At 47.9% G+C, this 19,275-nt stretch overlaps 1 protein-coding gene across 1 annotated transcript in view; it reads left to right on the top strand.

Annotated features, from left to right (window-relative positions):
- LOC145354649 (myosin-16-like) overlaps positions 1-19,275 on the top strand; it is a 77,416-nt gene that overhangs the window by 19,899 nt on the left and 38,242 nt on the right. The window contains exons 9-11 of the mRNA XM_080206080.1: positions 12,230-12,333; positions 15,237-15,375; positions 17,212-17,330. Of these exons, the coding sequence (XP_080062206.1) occupies positions 12,230-12,333; positions 15,237-15,375; positions 17,212-17,330 (362 nt within the window). The remainder of the gene's footprint in view (positions 1-12,229; positions 12,334-15,236; positions 15,376-17,211; positions 17,331-19,275) is intronic.

Below are 19,275 nucleotides of genomic sequence, written 5' to 3'. Positions count from 1 at the left end.
CTGTGCCTGTTCTCTATGGGAGCATTTTACATTGTGCCACTCCCCTGCCTTCTCCATACAGCCTTGCATATTCTTCCTTTTCAAATAACAATCTGATTACCTCTTGGAAGCCCTTATTGAATCTGTCTTTAGCACACTCTTTGACACTGTATTCTGGATTCGAACCACCAGCTACAGGGAAGACTCTTCCTCAAGTCCCCATTGCTTCTTTTACAAATTACCTTAAATCTGTGCCCTCTGGTTGTGACCCTTCCATCAATGGGACATTTCTTCCCCTTTACCCTGTCTGGCCCCTCATGATTTTGAAAACCTCGATCAAACCTTTTATTCAAGGAAAAGAGTACTAACTCCTCCAATCTATTGGTGTAAGTTCAGTTCCACCTCCCTGGAAGCATACTTGTAAATATTTTTTTGTACTTGTTCTAATACTTACACATCTCTCCTGGTGTGGCATTCAGAACTGGATGCAAAACTTCAGTTGAGTCAAACTTAACAAAATGTCTTTGCTTTGAAATGCTGCGCCCTTAATTAATAAAGCGCAGGATGCTATCTGTTTTATTATGTTTGAGTATACACAGGGCTGACCTTTCCACCAGCAGGATCTCTTGGTCCCACCAATGGCAACCCCTTCTGGTGCAGCCAGCAAACAGCACAAACTGCCTTTGACATTGGCAGGACTGGAAGATAATGGCGAGATGCCTGCACGGCTAGCATTTGATCAATGCGTGTCACTGGTGCAGCTGCATTATGAACTTTCTTTACGTGCCTCATTCCTCAGTGTTCTCCAGATCTGAGGAAGTATCGGTGCTAAACTAAACAATCACCAGGAGAGGAGTTATGGAACAATAACAGCTTTTCTGAAATTCCTTTTTATATTAAATCGACCCCAGGAGTTTCACTGGAGTAGGATCAGGCAACAATTAGCCAAAGAAAAGATTAGGATAAAGGCTCATTTTTTATACCTTGACTTCCTCAAAGACACATCAATTCAATAAATCTCCTTTACTGGAATTCCTGTTGGATAATTCCTTCGAGAAACACACCAGCACTCACTTGCTCAGTGCTGCTCGGTGTAGCTGGCATGAACTCAGTTGCTCGGTGTTTTCATTTGGATGCAGCTATTTCCATAACTACGTCTGCCCAGAACCAAAAGAAATTCCAGGAGTTTTCTGAATGTCTCCCTCCTGGATTCAGCAAGTATTTAGTTAGCAAACTCTCTGAAAATGCTCATGACTGTTTGGTTCAATATGCTGAATTCAATGTGTGTGTGTGTGTGTGTGTGTGTGTGTGTGTGTGTGTGTGTGTGTGTGTGTGTGTGTGTGTGTGTTGTGCATGTGTAGGTTACAAAGCAAAGTGACTATTCTAAGTGGGCTGGAAATGAGATCCATTAAAATCTGTCTCCTGTCATAAATTAGATGCAGCAAGCCAGACGCTGGATCATTGTCCCATATCTGCTCACACCTCAGCGCCCACTCTCACCCTCCCCTGTTTTCCATGTGCTTCTCTGGGTACATTATCATATTGGGCGTTGCCCCTTTGTTTTTGAAAATATGACTTTTCACATTTCAACTGACCAGAAATTTTGCAATTTGAACTGAAACAGAAAAATTGCTTAAAAATGCAAGGCCACATTCCAAGGTGAAGGTGAGAATCAAAAATTCACCCTCAGAATGGTGTAAAGAGAGAGACATTGATCATAATCTAGTGTGAGTAATAAGGAGCCAATCAAACAAGATTTTCCTGAGTCAAAGAAAGAGGAAATTTATTAACCTCTGAACCCGAGAAAAATAATTAAAATGTGACATTGTGCATGAAGTCATTTGGGCCCACACTCACTCACACGCACACATACACATATTCGCACACACACACACGCACGCCCACACACACAGACACGCACACTCCTTGCACACACACACACACACTCACACATACACACACACACTCACACACACACACTCACACATACACTCACACACACACACATACACACACTCACTCACACACACACACTCACACTCACACATACACTCACACACACACACACATACACACACTCACTCACACACACACACTCACACTCACACATACACTCACACACACACACACACACAGTCACTCACACACACACACACACACACAAACTAGGGGAGCTTGAGTCCAAAAAAGAGATTCAAGAAAATTCAATAAATTGTCCTGTGATTGTAGTTGGGAAACAGATTGTAAATGCTACAACAGATTAGGGTGAACTGGTTTCTCAGGCGTAGTCAGTTGAAGAAGTTGTTGCAATGATTCCAAGATGTTTGTTCACTGGTAAGTTTCTGATAGAATTGGCTTCTTAAACCATGCAACTTACTCCAAAGGGGAGAGAGGGAGAGAGAGCAGCCCTCAGCCTGTTTCCTCTGCTGGAGACATTCTTGACACCACTTGCGTCATTTGCAATCTCTCTTTAGTGGATGGGCATAATTGCCTAAGGAAGAGACATTAGAAATGCAAACGAACAGATATTGAAACAATAGCTAGCACAGACAGACATACCCAAAAGCTTTTGGCAATACAAAATGGGTAAAGTCATTTCTAGATACAGCTGCCCCTCCACTAAAGAGAGATTGCAAATGACGCAAGTGGTGTCAAGAATGTCTCCAGCAGAGGAAACAGGCTGAGGGCTGCTCTCTCTCCCTCTCTCCCCTTTGGAGTAAGTGTGTTGCATGGTTTGAGAAGCCGGCTCGATCAGAAATTTACCAGTGAACAAACATCTTGTATTAATTGCAACATCTTCCCCATCTGACGACACCTGAGAAACCAGCTCACCCAAATCTGCTGTCGCATTGAAAATCTCTTTCCCAACGACAATCATAGGACACTTCATCGTATTTTCTTTTGCCTCTTTTATTGGACTCCACCTCTCCTAGTTTGTGTGTGTGTGTGTGTGTGTGTATGTGTGTGTGAGTGAGTGGTGTGTATGTGTGAGTGGGTGGTGTGTATGTCTGTGTGTGTGTGTCTGTGATGCGTGTGTGTGTTTTTTGTGTGGTGTGTGTGTGTGGTGTACGTAATGTGTGGGGTGATGTGAGTGTGTGTGGTGTCTGTGTGTGTCTGTGTGTGGGTGTGCGGTGTATGTGATGTATGTCTATGTGTATGGGTTGTGTGTGTGTGTGAGCGTGTGGGTGGTATGTGTGTGTGGGTGGCATGTGTGTCTGTAGGCGATGTGGGTGGTGTGTGTGTGTATATTTGTGTAGGTGGTATGTGTGTGTGGCTGGCATGTGTGTCTCTAGGTGATGTGGGTGGTGTGTGTGTGTGTGTGTATGGGTGTGTGGGTGGTGTGTGTATGTGGGTGGTGTGTGTGTGGTGTACGTGATGTATGGGTGATGTTGTGTGTCTGTGTATGTGTGTGGGTCTGTATGTGTGGGTGTGTGTGGTGGATGTGATGTATGTCTGTGTGTGCGTGTGTGTGTGTATGGTGTATGCGGTGTGTGTGTGTGTGGTGTACGTGATGAATGGGTGATGTATGTGTGGGTGGTGTGTGTGTGTGCGGTGTGTGTGTGTCATGTACGTGATGCATGGGTGATGTGTGTGGGTGGTGTGTGTGTCTGTGTGCGGTGTGTGGGTGTGTGCGTGTCGTGTACGTGATGAATGGGTGATGTGTGTGTGCGGTGTGTGTGTGTAGGTGGCGTGTATGTCTGTGTGTGTGTGTGGATGGTGTGTGTGTCTGTGGTTGGTGTGGGTGGTGTGTGTGTCTGTGGTTGGTGTGGATGGTGTGTGTCTGTGGTTGGTGTGGGTGGTGTGTGTGTCTGTGGTTGGTGTGGATGGTGTGTGTGTCTGTGGTTGGTGTGGATGGTGTGTGTCTGTGGTTGGTGTGGGTGGTGTGTGTGTCTGTGGTTGGTGTGGATGGTGTGTGTGTCTGTGGTTGGTGTGGGTGGTGTGTGTGTCTGTGGTTGGTGTGGATGGTGTGTGTCTGTGGTTGGTGTGGATGGTGTGTGTCTGTGGTTGGTGTGGGTGGTGTGTGTGTCTGTGGTTGGTGTGGATGGTGTGTGTCTGTGGTTGGTGTGGATGGTGTGTGTGTCTGTGGTTGGTGTGGGTGGTGTGTGTGTCTGTGGTTGGTGTGGGTGGTGTGTGTGTCTGTGGTTGGTGTGGATGGTGTGTGTCTGTGGTTGGTGTGGATGGTGTGTGTCTGTGGTTGGTGTGGATGGTGTGTGTCTGTGGTTGGTGTGGGTGGTGTGTGTGTCTGTGGTTGGTGTGGGTGGTGTGTGTCTGTGGTTGGTGTGGGTGGTGTGTGTGTCTGTGGTTGGTGTGGATGGTGTGTGTCTGTGGTTGGTGTGGATGGTGTGTGTGTCTGTGGTTGGTGTGGGTGGTGTGTGTCTGTGGTTGGTGTGGATGGTGTGTGTCTGTGGTTGGTGTGGGTGGTGTGTGTGTCTGTGGTTGGTGTGGATGGTGTGTGTCTGTGGTTGGTGTGCATGGTGTGTGTGTCTGTGGTTGGTGTGGGTGGTGTGTGTCTGTGGTTGGTGTGGGTGGTGTGTGTGTCTGTGGTTGGTGTGGGTGGTGTGTGTGTCTGTGGTTGGTGTGGGTGGTGTGTGTGTCTGTGGTTGGTGTGGGTGGTGTGTGTGTCTGTGGTTGGTGTGGATGGTGTGTGTGTCTGTGGTTGGTGTGGATGGTGTGTGTCTGTGGTTGGTGTGGGTGGTGTGTGTGTCTGTGGTTGGTGTGGGTGGTGTGTGTGTCTGTGGTTGGTGTGGATGGTGTGTGTCTGTGGTTGGTGTGGATGGTGTGTGTCTGTGGTTGGTGTGGGTGGTGTGTGTCTGTGGTTGGTGTGGGTGGTGTGTGTCTGTGGTTGGTGTGGATGGTGTGTGTCTGTGGTTGGTGTGGATGGTGTGTGTGTCTGTGGTTGGTGTGGATGGTGTGTGTCTCTGGTTGGTGTGGATGGTGTGTGTGTCTGTGGTTGGTGTGGATGGTGTGTGTGTCTGTGGTTGGTGTGGATGGTGTGTGTGTCTGTGGTTGGTGTGGATGGTGTGTGTCTGTGGTTGGTGTGGATGGTGTGTGTCTGTGGTTGGTGTGGATGGTGTGTGTGTCTGTGGTTGGTGTGGATGGTGTGTGTGTCTGTGGTTGGTGTGGATGGTGTGTGTGTCTGTGGTTGGTGTGGATGGTGTGTGTCTGTGGTTGGTGTGGGTGGTGTGTGTGTCTGTGGTTGGTGTGGATGGTGTGTGTCTGTGGTTGGTGTGGATGGTGTGTGTGTCTGTGGTTGGTGTGGATGGTGTGTGTCTGTGGTTGGTGTGGATGGTGTGTGTGTCTGTGGTTGGTGTGGATGGTGTGTGTGTCTGTGGTTGGTGTGGATGGTGTGTGTGTCTGTGGTTGGTGTGGATGATGTGTGTGTCTGTGGTTGGTGTGGATGGTGTGTGTGTCTGTGGTTGGTGTGGATGGTGTGTGTGTCTGTGGTTGGTGTGGGTGGTGTGTGTGTCTGTGGTTGGTGTGGGTGGTGTGTCTGTGGTTGGTGTGGGTGGTGTGTGTGTCTGTGGTTGGTGTGGATGGTGTGTGTGTCTGTGGTTGGTGTGGGTGGTGTGTGTGTCTGTGGTTGGTGTGGGTGGTGTGTGTCTGTGGTTGGTGTGGGTGGTGTGTGTGTCTGTGGTTGGTGTGGGTGGTGTGTGTGTCTGTGGTTGGTGTGGGTGGTGTGTGTGTCTGTGGTTGGTGTGGGTGGTGTGTGTGTCTGTGGTTGGTGTGGGTGGTGTGTGTGTCTGTGGTTGGTGTGGATGGTGTGTGTCTGTGGTTGGTGTGGATGGTGTGTGTGTCTGTGGTTGGTGTGGATGGTGTGTGTCTGTGGTTGGTGTGGATGGTGTGTGTGTCTGTGGTTGGTGTGGATGGTGTGTGTGTCTGTGGTTGGTGTGGGTGGTGTGTGTCTGTGGTTGGTGTGGATGGTGTGTGTCTGTGGTTGGTGTGGGTGGTGTGTGTGTCTGTGGTTGGTGTGGATGGTGTGTGTCTGTGGTTGGTGTGGATGGTGTGTGTGTCTGTGGTTGGTGTGGATGGTGTGTGTGTCTGTGGTTGGTGTGGATGGTGTGTGTGTCTGTGGTTGGTGTGGATGGTGTGTGTCTGTGGTTGGTGTGGATGGTGTGTGTGTCTGTGGTTGGTGTGGATGGTGTGTGTGTCTGTGGTTGGTGTGGGTGGTGTGTGTGTCTGTGGTTGGTGTGGGTGGTGTGTGTGTCTGTGGTTGGTGTGGATGGTGTGTGTCTGTGGTTGGTGTGGGTGGTGTGTGTGTCTGTGGTTGGTGTGGGTGGTGTGTGTGTCTGTGGTTGGTGTGGATGGTGTGTGTCTGTGGTTGGTGTGGATGGTGTGTGTCTGTGGTTGGTGTGGATGGTGTGTGTGTCTGTGGTTGGTGTGGGTGGTGTGTGTGTCTGTGGTTGGTGTGGATGGTGTGTGTGTCTGTGGTTGGTGTGTGTGTCTGTGGTTGGTGTGGATGGTGTGTGTCTGTGGTTGGTGTGGATGGTGTGTGTCTGTGGTTGGTGTGGATGGTGTGTGTGTCTGTGGTTGGTGTGGATGGTGTGTGTGTCTGTGGTTGGTGTGGGTGGTGTGTGTGTCTGTGGTTGGTGTGGGTGGTGTGTGTCTGTGGTTGGTGTGGATGGTGTGTGTGTCTGTGGTTGGTGTGGATGGTGTGTGTCTGTGGTTGGTGTGGATGGTGTGTGTGTCTGTGGTTGGTGTGGATGGTGTGTGTGTCTGTGGTTGGTGTGGGTGGTGTGTGTGTCTGTGGTTGGTGTGGGTGGTGTGTGTGTCTGTGGTTGGTGTGGATGGTGTGTGTCTGTGGTTGGTGTGGGTGTCTGTGGTTGGTGTGGATGGTGTGTGTGTCTGTGGTTGGTGTGGGTGGTGTGTGTGTCTGTGGTTGGTGTGGGTGGTGTGTGTGTCTGTGGTTGGTGTGGATGGTGTGTCTGTGGTTGGTGTGGGTGGTGTGTGTGTCTGTGGTTGGTGTGGATGGTGTGTGTGTCTGTGGTTGGTGTGGGTGGTGTGTGTGTCTGTGGTTGGTGTGGGTGGTGTGTGTGTCTGTGGTTGGTGTGGATGGTGTGTGTGTCTGTGGTTGGTGTGGGTGGTGTGTGTGTCTGTGGTTGGTGTGGATGGTGTGTGTCTGTGGTTGGTGTGGATGGTGTGTGTCTGTGGTTGGTGTGGATGGTGTGTGTGTCTGTGGTTGGTGTGGATGGTGTGTGTGTCTGTGGTTGGTGTGGATGGTGTGTGTGTCTGTGGTTGGTGTGGGTGGTGTGTGTGTCTGTGGTTGGTGTGGATGGTGTGTGTCTGTGGTTGGTGTGGGTGGTGTGTGTGTCTGTGGTTGGTGTGGGTGGTGTGTGTGTCTGTGGTTGGTGTGGATGGTGTGTGTCTGTGGTTGGTGTGGATGGTGTGTGTCTGTGGTTGGTGTGGATGGTGTGTGTGTCTGTGGTTGGTGTGGGTGGTGTGTGTGTCTGTGGTTGGTGTGGGTGGTGTGTGTGTCTGTGGTTGGTGTGGATGGTGTGTGTGTCTGTGGTTGGTGTGGGTGGTGTGTGTGTCTGTGGTTGGTGTGGGTGGTGTGTGTGTCTGTGGTTGGTGTGGATGGTGTGTGTCTGTGGTTGGTGTGGGTGGTGTGTGTGTCTGTGGTTGGTGTGGGTGGTGTGTGTGTCTGTGGTTGGTGTGGATGGTGTGTGTCTGTGGTTGGTGTGGATGGTGTGTGTGTCTGTGGTTGGTGTGGGTGGTGTGTGTGTCTGTGGTTGGTGTGGATGGTGTGTGTGTCTGTGGTTGGTGTGGATGGTGTGTGTGTCTGTGGTTGGTGTGGGTGGTGTGTGTGTCTGTGGTTGGTGTGGATGGTGTGTGTGTCTGTGGTTGGTGTGGATGGTGTGTGTGTCTGTGGTTGGTGTGGGTGGTGTGTGTGTCTGTGGTTGGTGTGGATGGTGTGTGTCTGTGGTTGGTGTGGGTGGTGTGTGTGTCTGTGGTTGGTGTGGATGGTGTGTGTCTGTGGTTGGTGTGGATGGTGTGTGTGTCTGTGGTTGGTGTGGGTGGTGTGTGTGTCTGTGGTTGGTGTGGATGGTGTGTGTCTGTGGTTGGTGTGGATGGTGTGTGTCTGTGGTTGGTGTGGATGGTGTGTGTGTCTGTGGTTGGTGTGGATGGTGTGTGTGTCTGTGGTTGGTGTGGATGGTGTGTGTGTCTGTGGTTGGTGTGGATGGTGTGTGTCTGTGGTTGGTGTGGGTGGTGTGTGTCTGTGGTTGGTGTGGATGGTGTGTGTCTGTGGTTGGTGTGGATGGTGTGTGTCTGTGGTTGGTGTGGGTGGTGTGTGTGTCTGTGGTTGGTGTGGATGGTGTGTGTCTGTGGTTGGTGTGGATGGTGTGTGTCTGTGGTTGGTGTGGATGGTGTGTGTCTGTGGTTGGTGTGGGTGGTGTGTGTGTCTGTGGTTGGTGTGGATGGTGTGTGTGTCTGTGGTTGGTGTGGATGGTGTGTGTCTGTGGTTGGTGTGGGTGGTGTGTGTGTCTGTGGTTGGTGTGGGTGGTGTGTGTGTCTGTGGTTGGTGTGGATGGTGTGTGTGTCTGTGGTTGGTGTGGGTGGTGTGTGTCTGTGGTTGGTGTGGATGGTGTGTGTGTCTGTGGTTGGTGTGGATGGTGTGTGTGTCTGTGGTTGGTGTGGATGGTGTGTGTGTCTGTGGTTGGTGTGGGTGGTGTGTGTGTCTGTGGTTGGTGTGGATGGTGTGTGTGTCTGTGGTTGGTGTGGATGGTGTGTGTGTCTGTGGTTGGTGTGGGTGGTGTGTGTGTCTGTGGTTGGTGTGGATGGTGTGTGTGTCTGTGGTTGGTGTGGATGGTGTGTGTCTGTGGTTGGTGTGGGTGGTGTGTGTGTCTGTGGTTGGTGTGGATGGGTTGTGTGTCTGTGGTTGGTGTGGGTGGTGTGTGTGTCTGTGGTTGGTGTGGATGGTGTGTGTCTGTGGTTGGTGTGGATGGTGTGTGTGTCTGTGGTTGGTGTGGGTGGTGTGTGTGTCTGTGGTTGGTGTGGATGGTGTGTGTCTGTGGTTGGTGTGGGTGGTGTGTGTGTCTGTGGTTGGTGTGGGTGGTGTGTGTCTGTGGTTGGTGTGGATGGTGTGTGTCTGTGGTTGGTGTGGATGGTGTGTGTCTGTGGTTGGTGTGGGTGGTGTGTGTGTCTGTGGTTGGTGTGGGTGGTGTGTGTGTCTGTGGTTGGTGTGGGTGGTGTGTGTGTCTGTGGTTGGTGTGGGTGGTGTGTGTGTCTGTGGTTAGTGTGGGTGGTGTGTGTGTCTGTGGTTGGTGTGGATGGTGTGTGTCTGTGGTTGGTGTGGATGGTGTGTGTGTCTGTGGTTGGTGTGGATGGTGTGTGTCTGTGGTTGGTGTGGATGGTGTGTGTGTCTGTGGTTGTTGTGGATGGTGTGTGTGTCTGTGGTTGGTGTGGATGGTGTGTGTGTCTGTGGTTGGTGTGGGTGGTGTGTGTCTGTGGTTGGTGTGGATGGTGTGTGTGTCTGTGGTTGGTGTGGATGGTGTGTCTGTGGTTGGTGTGTGTCTGTGGTTGGTGTGGATGGTGTGTGTCTGTGGTTGGTGTGGGTGGTGTGTGTGTCTGTGGTTGGTGTGGGTGGTGTGTGTCTGTGGTTGGTGTGGATGGTGTGTGTGTCTGTGGTTGGTGTGGATGGTGTGTGTGTCTGTGGTTGGTGTGGATGGTGTGTGTCTGTGGTTGGTGTGGGTGGTGTGTGTGTCTGTGGTTGGTGTGGATGGTGTGTGTCTGTGGTTGGTGTGGGTGGTGTGTGTGTCTGTGGTTGGTGTGGGTGGTGTGTGTCTGTGGTTGGTGTGGATGGTGTGTGTCTGTGGTTGGTGTGGATGGTGTGTGTCTGTGGTTGGTGTGGGTGGTGTGTGTGTCTGTGGTTGGTGTGGGTGGTGTGTGTGTCTGTGGTTGGTGTGGGTGGTGTGTGTGTCTGTGGTTAGTGTGGGTGGTGTGTGTGTCTGTGGTTGGTGTGGATGGTGTGTGTCTGTGGTTGGTGTGGATGGTGTGTGTGTCTGTGGTTGGTGTGGATGGTGTGTGTCTGTGGTTGGTGTGGATGGTGTGTGTGTCTGTGGTTGGTGTGGATGGTGTGTGTGTCTGTGGTTGGTGTGGATGGTGTGTGTGTCTGTGGTTGGTGTGGGTGGTGTGTGTCTGTGGTTGGTGTGGATGGTGTGTGTGTCTGTGGTTGGTGTGGATGGTGTGTCTGTGGTTGGTGTGTGTCTGTGGTTGGTGTGGATGGTGTGTGTCTGTGGTTGGTGTGGGTGGTGTGTGTGTCTGTGGTTGGTGTGGGTGGTGTGTGTCTGTGGTTGGTGTGGATGGTGTGTGTGTCTGTGGTTGGTGTGGATGGTGTGTGTGTCTGTGGTTGGTGTGGATGGTGTGTGTCTGTGGTTGGTGTGGGTGGTGTGTGTGTCTGTGGTTGGTGTGGATGGTGTGTGTCTGTGGTTGGTGTGGGTGGTGTGTGTGTCTGTGGTTGGTGTGGATGGTGTGTGTCTGTGGTTGGTGTGGATGGTGTGTGTGTCTGTGGTTGGTGTGGATGGTGTGTGTGTCTGTGGTTGGTGTGGATGGTGTGTGTCTGTGGTCGGTGTGGGTGGTGTGTGTCTGTGGTTGGTGTGGATGGTGTGTGTGTCTGTGGTTGGTGTGGATGGTGTGTGTCTGTGGTTGGTGTGGGTGGTGTGTGTGAGTGTGTGTGTGGGCCTGAATGACTGCATGATGTCACGTTTTTATTTTTTTGCCCTTGGCTTAAAGGTTTGCTCTTTCTTTGATTCAGGAAAATCTTGTTTGATTGGCTCCTTATTGCTCACAACCTTGATAAATACATTCTGATTTGGAAAAGACATAACATCATGAAAAATAAACATTTGTTGTGACCAATCAAGGACATTGAATATAGGGGAACCAGTTCACCCTTTCTCACCTGGTCCTAACAGAGGTGTGTGGGTGCATACGGTGATCCATGTTCTGCTGACTGCTCCTTTTTGGCTGCTTGCCCCAAAGTATTTGGCTTGCCTTGCTTTGTGAAAACAGCAGATGGGCCATTATGAGTAATAAGCACACTTAAACATTTGGGAATTATATCATTACACTAGACAAAATTTCTATGTTTAAATATATTGATCTAACATATGATGCAAATATTCAATTTTATGATTTAAAAATCACTTATCAATGGCACAAATGCTACCCAGTGCCCAGCACTTTTGCAAGTCTCCCTGAGGGAAGGAGTGAAATCTACTCCCTGCCATTCACTGGAGAGAACTTTACCAGCATCCTGGAGACAGGATCATGGCACGGGAGGGGTGGTAAAAATATGGGGAGCCAGCTCTGAATAACTCCCTGATGCAAAGCTGCCGTTGGACCACTTTACTGATGGCAGGCCTGGCTTCCTGTCTGGAAATGCCAAATACTGAAAAGGCTATTTTACCAGGCTGCCAAACCTTTGCAAAGTGAGGAGGTTTCCAGCTGAATGCCATTCAACCTACTCCCATCGCCCTTTTAGGCAATGCATTCAGGATCATAACAATTCATTCTTTATTCTGCCCCCAGCCCCATATCTCCCCAGCGTGTTTGTCAATCATTTTAAATCTGTCTCCTCTGGTAGCTGACACTTCCACAAGTGGAAACAGTTTCTTCTTATGTAGTCTATCACTCATCATTTTGAATATTGCATTAAATCCCCTTCATCCTTCTCTGCTCAGAGGACAGTTCTAGACTTTCTCGCCTCTCTTCTTCACAGGAGTCCCTCATTCTAGATACCATTCTGGTGAATCTCCTCTGACCACCCCCCCCTCCAAATCGCTCACATTCTTTTTAAAGTGTGCTGCCCAGAATTAAATACAACACTCGAGCTGAATCCTAACCAGTGATTAATGAAGGATGAGCATAACTCAATTGAAGGATAATTGGCACAATTATTCAGCTAGGATTGCTACTAATGTACTTCCAATTGCATGTTTGTACAGTGACCACAGAGAAGTTTGTTTCCTTTGCCATCTTATTTCAGCACTGGCTCACTGGGTGGCACTCTCACCTCTAGGTTGTAGATTCAAATCCCACGAGCAAGCCATTTGCACGCGCTTCAAAATAAATTCATTGGGGAAAAGGCTGTAAAGTGCTTTGTGACATCCTGGAGTTGTGAAAGGTGTTGCATAAATGCACGTCTTCTTTTTTTTCTTTTTCATCAGTTGGAGATGAAGGGGTGGTCCGTGAGCATTAACTGTAAAGATTAAAGGAGATAAGGAGTTAATGGTTTTCTTGTTTTCCTCATCAGACACACTGTTATTGGTGGGCGATCCTAATCAATACTTCTGGGTATGTCAAGGTGTCATCAACGTGGACAACATGGATGATGGTGAAGAGTTGGAACTCACTGATGTACGTATTTTAACATGAACTGAAACCAATGGCATGCAGGTACACCCAAAGTGCTGTTAGGATAGGAGTTCCTGGATTTTGATCTAGTGGCAGTGAAAGGTTTACAGGGATTGAGCCAGGGGTGGCACAGTGGTTAGCACTGCTGCCTCACAGCACCAGGGACCTGGATTCAATTCCTGGCTTGGGTCAGTATCTGTGTGAAATCTGCACATTCTCCCCGTGTCTGTGTGGGTTTCCTCCGGGTGCTCCGGCTTCTTCCCACATTCTGGAAGACGCGCTGGTTAGGTGCATTGGCCCTAACAGATGCCAGAGTGTGGCAACTCGGGGAATTTCACAGTAACTTCATTGCAATGTTAATGTCAGTCTTATTTGTGACTAATAAATAAACTTTAACTTTAACTGAAGTCAGGATGGTGTGTGACTGTAGTAATTCAGCCAAACGTTGGTTTCCCATTACCAGCACCCTTTACCATGAAGCAAAGGAAAAAGCCGTTCCTGCCACTTACAGTCAAGTGGTCTTCACCTCAGAACATACAAGTCCAGTCTGAGTAAGTTTACAGCTTAAAAACCCACGCTGACTGCTTCCTATTGGGTGAGCTCCCACTCACTCAGTAAGGCAGCTCGTACTCCATGAAGCCCACAGGTCGATGTATTGATGATTGCCCATTGCTTTCGTGGCTGTTATGACATCTCTTGTCCCTTAGATCCGTGATTCTCCCTCTCTGCGAGGAGGTCATTGGTGAGGGCCCAGGAGTAGGCTCCTCTGCCTCCACGCTAACCTGTGAGGGCCTCGGCACATTCTGAGGCCTTCAGTCTTTCAATGGATGTGGGCATCTTTGGAGAGGCCAAAACGTATTGCCCATTCCTAATCGCCCTTGAGAAAGTCGAGGTGAACCACTTTCTTGAACTGCTACAGCCATGAGGTACAGGTGCACACAGTACCAAGTCTCACAACACCAGGTTAAAGTCCAACATGTTTGGAATTGGTTGGACTTTAACCTGGTGTTGTGAGACTTCTTACAGCGTTCACCTCAGTCCAATGCTGGCATTGCCACATCATGTATAGTTGCACCACTGTGCTGTTAGGGAGAGAGAGTTCCAGGATTTTGACACAATGGTGAAGAAACGGCAATATATTTCCAAGTCAGGATGGTGTGTGATTTGGAAGAATCCTCGCAGGTGGTGGTGTTCCCATGTATTCTCTGTCCCATCCTTCAAGGTGATAGGGGTCGTGAGTTTGGAAAGTGCTGTCGCAGGAGCCTTGGTGTGTTGCCAAAAGTCTAACTCCGTCAGGTTGTTGTTCAACAGCTCTCCCAATTTTGGCTTGAGTCCCCAGATGTGGTAAGGAAGATTTTGCAGGGCTGACAGGTCTGCGTGTGCCATTTGGCTTGACAACTCTTCTGGAATGGCTATTGGGAATCCCTGGAATTGATTTCAATCTCCAAGAGGCTAAACAAAGCATTCTGTGACCATCTAAGATCCTGGCAATGGAGGCCAGGAATGTCCACCAGCTTATCAAAGCCCAGGCTTGGGTACCTGTGTCAGGGTCTGGCTGCCAGCCAATCACAGCCTCTTTGAATCATTGAATCATAGAATCCTTACAGTGTAGAAGGAGGCCATTTGGCCCATTGCATCTGCACCAACTCTCCGACACCCCACCCAGGCCTTATCTCCGTAAACTCCCATAGTTACCCTGTTAATCCTCCAACCCGACACATCTTAGGACACTAATTGGAAATGTAGTATGGCCAATCCACCTAACCTGCACATTTGTGGATTTTTGACCCTACATACGTCAGGAACCTACTCCCTCAGCCACAGAAAAGCCCACCTCGGTGTTGGTGAAGGTTAGTTGATGGAAATATTTGAATGGTTCCAATCAGTTGAGGTGATGCCCACTTGGGCTGCAGAGCTGGAGGAAAGGCCACTGGTTACAAGGCAAGGTGAGACTCAGCTGAGTCTGGCCAGATGCTGCTCTAATGATTATCTAATGTTATTAATTAGTGTTGGATTGAATTCGTGCTGACTGGCTGCACTGTGGTGTGCTGCAGATTTCCATCCCCTGAGAGCAATTGGCAGGGGAATGAATTGTTCAGACTCAGTCATGGAATTTCACTCAGTGTCACAGGCCTTTTCTTTTCGTTTCACCCACTTGCATCACAACGCCGGCTTTCCATTATGTCACTTTCATCGGTGTCTCCTGACATATGCGCAGCCAGGGTTGGCAACCCGATGTGCTGTTCTCATTTCCCGTGTCTAGCTCACTCCAAGCTTTGAAGAATGTCATTTCCTTTTCCAATGCTGTGTAGGAATGCATAGCTTACCCAACTGCATGCCAGACTTCCTTTAGGAGCAAAGAGCCCATTGGGAGCCTACCCTGCAAATTTAATGAGCTCCAGGGACCTAAGTGGGCCAGGGTCAGATTTCATAGTTAAGAATCCATTGCTAGAGTCCATTTTAATTTGACAAAGCACAAATCATTTTCTTAAAGTTAAAGTTTGTTTATTAGTCACAACTGAGGCTTACCTTGACACTGCATTCAAGTTACTGTGAAATTCTCCTAGCTCAGATATTAACTCTAAAGCTTCTCATGATTAGTTTTATACTCGCATTTTTGAGATTGGAATTGCCATTAGTTTTGAAGCTTCATTTTCTTTCTAACCAAAAATTAAACAACACACAAAATGCTCAAATAAAATGACACTGAATGTCTGATCAAAAAGAGAAAATGCTGTAAAATCTCAGCAGGTGTGACAGCATCTGATGAAGGGTCATCCAGACTCAAAATATTGACTCTATTCTCTCTCCACAGATACTGTCAGACCTGCTGAAATTTTCCAGCATTTTGTTTTTGTTTCATCCGCATTAATGTGCTTTTATTGATATAAATGTCTAAACACTAGGTTGCCTTTGATGTACTGGGCTTCAGTGTTGAAGAAAAACTCAATATCTACAAATTGACTGGGGCCATTATGCATTTCGGCAACATGAAGTTCAAGCAGAAACCAAGAGAGGAACAGGCAGAAGTCGATACTCCTGAAGGTATATTTCCTAATTTCAGTTTCAGTCACACAAAATAGCATCACAGAATCCCTAAAATGCAGAAGGAGGCCATCCAGCCATCGAATCTGCACTCACAGAGCATCTTACCCAGGTCAACCCCGTTCTATCCCCATAACCCCATGCATTTACCTCCCTCATTCCCCCTAACTGACACACTGCCAGGTACCTCTACCTTGACAATAGTGTCAAGAAGTGCATTGGCCAGACTGCATAACCTATCAGTCGTGTCATTTCCAAAAAATGTGACAGGAAGGTCTGTGCAGTAAGTAGCTTCTAAATAAATCTGGATAAAGTACATTTGCACAGTATCTTATCATTTCAAACACAGAATCGCTTTGACTTTGGGCAGTAGTGTAAAGTAGGTGATAGTGAATTACTAGCCTGTTGTACGTCTTTCCTTATTTTTATTTCCATGAAATTCACTGTGGAAAGGAAATTGAGCAGTGATGTAAAATGTACTCCACCTCTTGCAGTGACCATGCAGTGATTATATTCACTGGATTATATTCACTGGAATTTAGAAGAGTGAGAGGGGTTATCGTGGAAACTTATAAGATTCCAGTCGGGTTTGAGAGAGGAGATTCAGAAAGAGTATTCCTGATGATGGGGAGTCCAGAACATAGTTTGAGGATAAGGAGTAAACCCTTTAGAACTGAGGCAAGGAGAAATTTCTTCACCCAGAGGGTGATAAATGTGTGGAATTCACGACTACAGAATGCAGTTGAGGTCAAAATGTTGTCTGATTTCAAGAAGAAATGATATATACATTTTGGGGCTAAGGGGATCAAGGGATATGGGGGGAAGGGAGGAATGAGAATATTGAATTCAATGATTAGCCATGATCATAATGAATGGTGAACAAGCTTGAAGGGCCCACTCCTCCTTCGAGTTTCTATGTTTCTTTGTGCTAGAAGGCATTGGTGTCCATTGACCTGGCAAAGTATTGCATTGGTTTGCCATTACCTTCTGCAGAATGGTTGACCAAAAGCTCTCCGACTCTTGCTATCTGCTATTAGACTTATTGGAAGGTTTCACTGGCTGATGATCAACTTGTTTGGCCACGTTATGAATATAGTCAACAGGGGTGAGATCCTCTGGCCTCCTCGCTGCACGTTTCTCACCAGCGGGAGGCGGCACATTGTTTGCCAGCAGTGGGATTCTCTGGTTCCATTGCTGTCAATGGGAATTCCCACTCACGTGTGCAAGGTGCTGCCAGGACTGCAGAAGCTCACTGGTGTGAATCGCCGGAGAATAGTGACCACACCTTCTGTGGTCATCAAGTCCTCAAATGGGAACTGATCCCAGAGCTTCTGGCCTAGAGACACTACCCACTGGGCCACAGGACCTTCCATAAAAAGGATTAGTGATTCAATATCACCCCAATTCTACACCGTGGCTGAAAGTTAAATTTACTCTAGTATCTCTGCAACCTCACTACTTTTATTGTCAGATTATTAAAAATTGTATGAACAAAATATGACAATACTTTATTGTCATATACAGCTGATATGTGATTTATACCGCACCAGGTCTGAATGAATTATTACCTGTTAATAGAGGGTTTTTTTGCTGTATCTCATTGAATAAATGGTCATTGTTTCAAACATGACACAAAGCTACAGAGCAAACAGCACTGTGTGAACATGCCCTTTAGACTTACTTTATCAGTCCATTCACAAAGATGTGACATCAAACTAGCTCAAATATGGAAATGCAGACTGTTGACAATTTAAACCATACAAATAAAGCTGCACTGTTTCTCATGTTTACAACCTCTTATCATGGAGTACTCACTCCAACTTCTCCTGTTTCCAGTGGCTGATAAGGTTGCCCACTTAATGACTCTCAATTCGGGTGAGTTACAGAAGGGCATCACCAGGCCAAGAGTAAAGGTCGGCAATGAATTTGTGCAGAAGAGTCAGAATATGGATCAAGTAAGCATTAATTTTTAATTTCAACTGCATCTATATTATTGAATTTCTTTTTCTGCTTCGAAGATTTATACATCAAAATATATGAAATTAACAGCAATCAACCTCCACCTGCATTTATTTTACTTAAGGCCCAGTTTTCCCCTTCCTCTTCTCCATTTTAACTCCAGTTGAGTTACAACTTCGAGGAACTAAGCACTGTCCAGTACTTAGATGATAAAGTGACTTCTTCCTGTGTGAGTCCAGGCTGCAGATGCGAGCAAAGTATTTGACCACAGGGAGTATAGGAAACAGGTCTGGCCTGTCCTCACATGTGTCCACTTTCCACCAGGGATCAACCAGGAACAGGAACCAGGAGCTGATTTATCCCTTCCTCACCTGAAGGTAGTGAGTCAAATTAGAACACTTCTTGCAAAAATCGACCCTGGGATTATTTGTTACACATTAGCCAGTCACATGAAGGCATCACCAGCTGAACCACTGGGAAATCCACACAGTCAGATCAAGTGTATTCCTCTGGTCATTCGAAAGCATTGGAGGACAGTAGTCATATTTTAAAATGTTTTGGACTTGGAGGATTACAAAGAAAAGAAGTACGTTTTCTTCTTCTCAACTCACTATTGGGTGATACAATTGTGCATGCTCTCACAATGACTTTATCCCTTTTCCAGCCCAGGACCATTGAGACCTGATGCATGACCTGATTGCTTCCCCATCTGTGTTCAGATAACTTAACCCAAAATAAACCAAGAAATAAACACTGGGCTCAATGTTAACTTCTTGCACCACAATGTTGGCAATCTTGTTGGGGAGGGGCCATGGCATCAGTTATAATGGGGTGGGGACAAGTGATATACAATAACCCAGTCCTTTTATGCGCTGACCTGGCCCATACCACATTGTTCCTACAAAACTCATTTCCAAGCTCCGTGCCCTAGGGCTCGGCTCTTCCCTCTGCGACTGGATCTTGAATTTCCTAACCCACAGACCATAATCAGTAAGGATTGGCAACAACACCTCCTCCACAATCATCCTCAACACCAGTGCCCCACAAGGCTGTGTTCTCAGTCCCCTATTACACTCCTGATACACCTATGGCTGTGTGGCCAAATTCCCCATCAACTTGATTTTCAAATTTGCTGATGACACTACTGTAGTGGGTCGGATCTCAAACAATGACGAGCTGAAGTACAGGAATGAAGTAGAGAATCTGGTGAACTGGTGCGACAACAATAATCTCTCCCTCAATGTTAACAAAACAAAGGAGATAGTCATCAACTTCAGGAGGCGTAGTGGAGGACATGCTCCTGTCTACATCAGTGGGGACAAAATAGAAATGGTCGAGAGCTTCAAGTTTTTAGGTGTCCAGATCACCAACAATCTGTCCTGGTCCCTCCATGAGGACACTATAGTTAGGAAAGCTCACCAACTCCTCTACTTTCTCAGAAGACTAAGGAAATTTGGCATGTCAGTCAAGACTGTCACCAACTTTGACAGATGCGCCATAGAAGGTATTCTTTTTGGTTGTATCACAGCTTGGTATGGCTCCTGCTTTGTCAAGACTGCAGGAAATTACAAAGGTTCATGAACAAAGCCCAGTCCATCACTCAAACCAGCCTCCCACCCAGTGACACTGTTTAGACTTGCTGCTGCCTTAGAAAAGCAGCCAGCATAATTAAGGACCCCATGCACCCTGGACACGTTCTCTTTCACCTTGGTCTGGGAAGAAGATACAAAAATCTGAGGATACAAACCAACTGACTCAAGAGTGGCTTTTTCCCTTTTATCAACAGACTTCCGAATGAACCTACCTCACATTAAGTTGATCTTTCTCTACATCAAAGCTATAACACTACATTCTGCACTCTCTCCTTTCCTTCTGTATGAATGGAATGCTTTGTTTAGCGCACAAGAAACAATACTTTTCACTGTATACTGATACATGTGA

Source organism: Carcharhinus amblyrhynchos, chromosome 18 (assembly GCF_965287045.1).
Source record: "Carcharhinus amblyrhynchos chromosome 18, sCarAmb.v2.hapA, whole genome shotgun sequence".
NCBI lineage: Eukaryota > Metazoa > Chordata > Chondrichthyes > Carcharhiniformes > Carcharhinidae > Carcharhinus > Carcharhinus amblyrhynchos.
This window is presented reverse-complemented; position numbering and strand designations above follow the sequence as displayed.